Raw genomic sequence first — 6,134 nt, 5'->3', positions numbered from 1 at the left:
TAATATTTATCAAGGGTAAAATACACTATGAAAGTTGTGCTGTCCAGAACTGGACAGATTCAGTCTTCACACTTTAAACTTTCATAACTTAATCTTCAGATCACTAAAAAGAGTGATCCAAGACTTTTTGAAAAGCTCAGCAAAAGCACTACATAACTTTTGTAATCACCAAGAAGTGATTCCATGTTTAACTAAATCAAACAATTTGATTCCATGTATAACTTTTATAATCACCAAGAATTTGGACAGATTCAGTTACTGAATTTGTAAAAAGCATAGATTCTAAAGGATCAGACTTATGCCTGTCAAATTTAAACAACAGCAAGATAATAATGTTATCTACCACTTTTCTACAACACATATCTACAGAAAACACGATTTGGTTCATCAAACATACAGCACGGGAAATCACTGCGTGCAGTCCAAAACAGCAACTAATAATTTCAGCTCCTATTTACTTCAAGAATTGCCGCGTTCTAGAGAGTCGAACCATTCTAACACTTTACCATTTGTTAGCGTTAAATTAATCAAATGAGGACTAATAAGTAGACTTACTAATTTTTATGCGTGTACCATACTCAATTAATAACGCATTCTCTACGATAATCAATATCGAAGCGCTTTTCACCCAATAATTTGCATTTCAACTTAGACATCACATGAGCACTACTACTTTTTACCCGCGATTATAACCATGCGCGTCTAGACCAAAACAAGCAAATCACCGTGATTACGAGCTTAACCAAAGCCATCTAGCAGTCGACTAACTAGAGCAACGACATATACCGCTAAATAACATACACGTCGGCTTGCCTATTATTATCGCAATCCGAGACTTAACATACACTGCCACATTTTTATAAACACACATACTCACAAGTATTTTCGCACATCGACCAATCTATATGAATCGTAAACCACTGATCTCCAAATCGCAATCGCTACGTATTTACTTTCCAAATCACGAACACTTACATGTTTATCATACGAGCCGAGTATTTCAATAATTATCCTAAAATAACTAACTCCATTACACACTTGTATCACAAACCTACTTGACTTACTTGGAGTGTCCACTCAAAATCGTGAGCACAATCATACACTATATGCAAAGCCTAATTTATCGAACGCACAATACGCATCGTCTCGACTCGACTTATAAATATAGAGAAAGCGACAACTACTTGGGCATGTCACCACCTGTCTATATAAACCAAAACAATTTTTACTATCGACTAAGAGTTCTAAGTATTAAACCCATTATTACTTTCCACACGTAATTAAACCTCAACTTAACACCAGTGACACCGGTGGATTTTTACTAAACTCATCATGCGCATAACCCTGTCTCGCATACAACCATATGGTGGCGTGCACTCGAGACACTTCGATCATCGTAGTGTAACCACTAGTATATGAACTCCGACACTCATATCTTAACAATACATCCTCCACGCAACTAGCATTTTCTAAACTACTCGTCACATCAATAAATATATCCCCTCTAAAATCACGAATCCCATCACATTGCGTAAAACAATTATACTTTTCATATAAACACATATCGATGCATTTCTCAAAACATAATCCGCATTTTGTAACTTAGTTTTGCACATCAACAACGCATCGCATAATTTTCCTATCAAAATATAAAAATGTCTGAGTTCTTTTCTACTTCAGTTTCTTCTCTACACGCGTTCATTCATGCAATTATATTTTCACACACATATTCACACCATCGACTGAATCGTAAATAAAACAAAAACCACAAATTTTCTAAAGCGAACAACATGGCTGAATCCCGAGTGGAGTTGTGCATGCATGCATGTCGGTTTGGCTTCCTGTCGAGAAACGACGCGCAAAGCGTGACGACGACATATGCTGCGATTAAACGACATACACAATTATTACACAGTTTATTAGTTCGGTCATTTTATTGAACATGAGAAACGCGGGACAACGGGGTCTCACCATGGGTTTTGACGACAACGCAGAAACGCTGCGCAGAGCGACGGCGTGAGGCCCGACTTGGCGAGCTTGACACAGCGAAGGGCGTCACTGCTGCTGCTTGCTGTGGCATTACATCGAGCACGCCGAGGGCGTGACGTAGAGGGGATGTCGAGGCTACTGCTGTGGACCGGCGCTGCTGCACAGCGCAGATCGGGTCCATGCTGGTTCGACGGTGGCTGAGGAAAAGGAGCGGTGTCCAACGTGACAGGATGAAGACCCACCTAAAGGAGTCGCTGGCCACAGCAACAGAGGGGAGCTCGACCGTGGGGGAGCTCGATGCACACCGGAGGCTCGTCCATGGCTGGGAAGTAAGGGAGCTCGGTTGCATGGAGAGGCTAGCGGCCATGGGAGTCCTGGGCGCCTGCACTTGGGGATTTCCTGCGCCAGGGAGATGCAGAGGGCGCCTGCTCCTGTAGAAAGGCTGGGCGTCGTGGGGCAGAGAAGAACAGGGGTCAAGTGCCATGGCAAGAAGAGGGGCTCGACCCACTCCTCAAAGCCAGCCATGGAAAGGGCGTCGGTCAAGCCTTGCCGTGCTCCAGCGCGAGCTTGGCGCCTCCAGCGCCCAGGGGGAATTTCTGCAGGGAAAAAAGAAACGCCAGGGGAGCTTGAAATTGAGGGGAACAGAGAGAGGGTCGGATTCCAACCTTTGGGGTGTCGAGCCCCATCTTGGAGGTAGCAGCACCATGGGAGAACCTTGGTTGGGGAGGGCTACCGGACCTGGGGCAGAGGAGGCCGGCGTTGAGGGAGTTGTTGAGGGGAGCGGCTGCTCGAGCCTGGACCCAGAGAAATGCTCTACGTGCTAGGAGCCTGGGGGAGGGGGACGCTGTGCAGGGCACTGGCGCCATGGACACCAGGTTGGAGCACCTGCCGAGGAGGAGATCCTCCTAGCACCATGGATCCGCTTAGGGGAAGGGGCGCCTGGATGGGAGAGCAGAGGCGCCGTGGTCCCGTGTGCTTGAGGGGTGCCGAGTTGGGGAGGCTGGGCGCCCGCACCAGAGGAGCTCGGCCATGGAGGCTTCTGCCCCATGCGCTAGGGAGGAGGGGCTGGAGCTTGGAGATGGCGCCCTGGCTGCTGCCGTGTGGGAGAGAAGACAGGGAGATGGAGAGCGCAGGGATGATTTAATGAGGCATCGCTGGAATTCCATTGGCCGAAGGCGCGGTCGCTTGGCACTGGTTGAAAGGAGCGGCTGCAGGCCATTGGCTGCTCTGCGGGTGCGTTAGGAGCAGGTGCTTGCATGCGTGAGAAGCCTGGCAGCCAGGAAATGGAAGAAGGGAGCGACTGCCAGGGGGCTTCTGCTATTAAGGCGACGACCACGCGCGGCATTGGTGGCCTCGGCCGGCTGCTGCTGGTTGGCTGGTGCCAGGCATTGGTGAAGAGACTAGTGTCAATGACTGGTTGAGGAGGGTGACGATGCTGATTAGTTAGGAGGGAGGTGGTAAGCTGTTGGTTGATTTGCGCAGCTCACTCGTTGGCTGAGACCGACGCAGGGAACCGAGCGAACTGAGGTCCGGACGAATGCGAGCCCACAGAATAAAATGATCCGAAACATTTTATTTGGGTGTTGCTTGGTAATTAAATTCTCGCGCATAAGTAGAATAAAATGAATCGAGATCGATAGGCTTCAGGTTCGTAATTGAAATAAAGCGAGTCGGATTAATATAAATCATTGCTGATGTTGATTTTCGAATTTAGATTGGACACAGAGATTTTAAGCCGAATTGGAGAAAATTTATTAGAGGACAACACATTGGAGATTCCGCTTGAGAGTACGGACTCAGATTAATTTTTTGGACATAGATCGAACATCGAGAAATTGGATTCGAACACAGCTCGACTAGCAACTGTCGAGCGCTTGATTAAATGAGTTTTGAACGAGATTTATAAATCGAGAATGATTTTCGAGTTAGCATTCGTGTCGACAAAAATAAAAGTTTTAACAGGCTCCAAATTCGGCCTTCTGTGGGACTGAATAACTCTGAATTCGGTGAAATGTGGATGAATAATCCGAATAATCAGAGACATACGCGAGCGAGAATAGCAATTTTTACTCAGCATCCGAGATTAGGATAAATCTTCCGATATAATGCGAAATAGACACCTAGGGTGTCACAGCCTTTCCCCTTAAAAGAATCTCGTCCTGAGATTCGAATGAGGATCTTTAAGGGTGGAGAAGCATGTAACTCCCAGACCGATGATAGGTACCAATTCATAAGATGTCATCTGACAAGATAATGAAGATAGATTTGGATAGAATATCACAACATGTTGAGACAAAATGCAGTGATCACTCTGAGAGAATGTTCGCAAAAGATAACATATCAGTATAGTCTCGTAATGGATCACGACTATTAATCACGATACCAGCGCGTGCCGAGCAGCTCAACCATATGTGCACCATAGTAGGCTCTCGGTTTCGTCGCGGCACCATCAGTTGTTAGTCATAATACCATTACCAAACGCAACCAACGATAAATCCACGTGACATAAATAGATGGAGCCCATGAGAGTATGGCTCAAAAAATAAGAATGTGATCGGAGTTGAAGCAGAGATTGCTGGCAAAAGAGCATCACATGAGAATTTTCTTCAACTCAGAGAATTATTTTATGATTAACACGGAGATTATCAGGTCAGAGATTTATACGAGAGTGGATATGAGGGGAACCAACCATGAGATCAAGATTGGCAACTTGCTGAGACATTAGAGAACTAAAGACAACAACATAATCCATTGATCCAAATGGACACACTGCTTAGAGATAAAATCGATAAAACAACATCATGATCCTCAGAGAAGGGGGTATGAGAATGACCAGAAATGAGAGATTTAGGCAAGATCAACATCTGATACTTGAGAACGAGTTATAGCAGATAACCAGATAACGGGGTAGAATCAATGGAAGATCCAGAGATTCGGATGATAAGGCCACAACATGATTCACAAAGGTAAAGGTTTACTCGATCCAGGTGAAAGGAGAGGTCATCAACCTAGATGGCTTCTAGGTTGAGCAGAAGAGAATTTAATGAGGATTTTGGACAAGGTTTCCAAAAAGAATTTTAGGCTGGATATTGTTTTGCGCAACAGACACCAACCGAAGTTTTACTTTTTTAACATAAATAAGTTCACAAGGAAGCTTTCGGTCGAACTAGCGGTCCAGCTACGGGGTTCTACAAACTATGCAGGTGTAAATTCAAGGGCAAAACACACAAGGGTTAGAAAACACCCACACAAGCATTTTTTTGAGGTTTCACTTGCTAAACTCGAGGTTGTTTGGGTGGGGGCCTTTTTATGAACAGAACAGGCAATTTTTTTGTAAAAAGGGTCGAACAATTACAATACCACCTAGATAGCAAGACAAGTGAAACACATAACACGACCTAACAAGACTTACCAATCTGACACGAGGTAAGACATTTCTTATAGTTCCTAACATAGCAGTACATCATATTATTCACAAGTTCTTATTATTGGAATAAAGATGAGAAAAAGCATGTTGATGCACAAGAGACAATTATAATGCAACAATCATGATGCATGCTCATTCTAGTCGTTTTCTCAGACCTAACTAATTTTTCGGGTGCTTCTACAACATCCTAATAGTAGTAGTAATAGCCTTTATGGCCTATATAAATAGCCACCTAGCTACCCATCTATTTTCTAAGGCTTCACGTCCTAGGTCTATCCTTATCGTCCTGATATCTATCCAACTTGGTTTCTAAGCAAGTTTTACTTTAGAAAAGGTTGGAAATCATGACTTATTGACTTCTATGTACTGGTATTCGCTCCGATACCAGCTGTGGCGGAACCGCCCGAATTATTCCAGCTTAAGTGTCCATGTCGCACCCTTAGAGGCAGCAACACACTTAAATCGGAATAACCCGTCAGTCCCTCGGATCTAGTCCGATAAAGCCACTTATCGAGGATCGAATACCACTAGCTCACTCGAAGGTGAGACACAGAGAAATACAATAAAGCATAATACCACAAATTTAATAAGTATCAATATTGATTTCATTATCGGAGTTTCAAAAGCAGTAACAATATTTTAGTGCAGCGGAAATAACTAACGGAGAAAACCGAGTAATCATGGCGAAGCCTAGCCACGCTACTCCTCCTGGTCCTCT

The 6,134-nt window shown here is 44.4% G+C and overlaps 1 protein-coding gene across 1 annotated transcript; it reads right to left on the bottom strand.

The window, feature by feature from the left end:
* Positions 1-1,597: 1,597 nt before the first annotated feature.
* On the bottom strand, positions 1,598-3,026 carry LOC100383657 (uncharacterized). Its single transcript, NM_001176301.1, has 3 exons — positions 2,655-3,026; positions 1,972-2,585; positions 1,598-1,881 (listed from the first exon to the last, which is right to left on the bottom strand). The coding sequence occupies exons 2-3, from the start codon at positions 2,471-2,473 to the stop codon at positions 1,703-1,705; spliced, it is 681 nt and encodes a 226-aa protein (NP_001169772.1). The 5' UTR covers positions 2,474-2,585; positions 2,655-3,026; the 3' UTR covers positions 1,598-1,702.
* Positions 3,027-6,134: the final 3,108 nt, after the last annotated feature.

The sequence above is a fragment of the Zea mays genome, chromosome 8, assembly GCF_902167145.1.
Source record: "Zea mays cultivar B73 chromosome 8, Zm-B73-REFERENCE-NAM-5.0, whole genome shotgun sequence".
In the NCBI taxonomy this organism is placed as follows: Eukaryota; Viridiplantae; Streptophyta; class Magnoliopsida; order Poales; family Poaceae; genus Zea; species Zea mays.
Note: the sequence above shows the minus strand (reverse complement) of the source record. Positions and strands in the feature narration are given on the sequence as shown.

Excerpts from the sequence above, each read along its gene's own strand:
- LOC100383657 (NM_001176301.1), bottom strand. The coding sequence starts at position 2,473 with ATGGCACTTGACCCCTGTTCTTCTCTGCCCCACGACGCCCAGCCTTTC. Across the intron at positions 1,882-1,971 it reads CGTTGTCGTCAAAACCCATG|CATATGTCGTCGTCACGCTT; the intron begins GTGAGACCCCGT and ends GTTTAATCGCAG.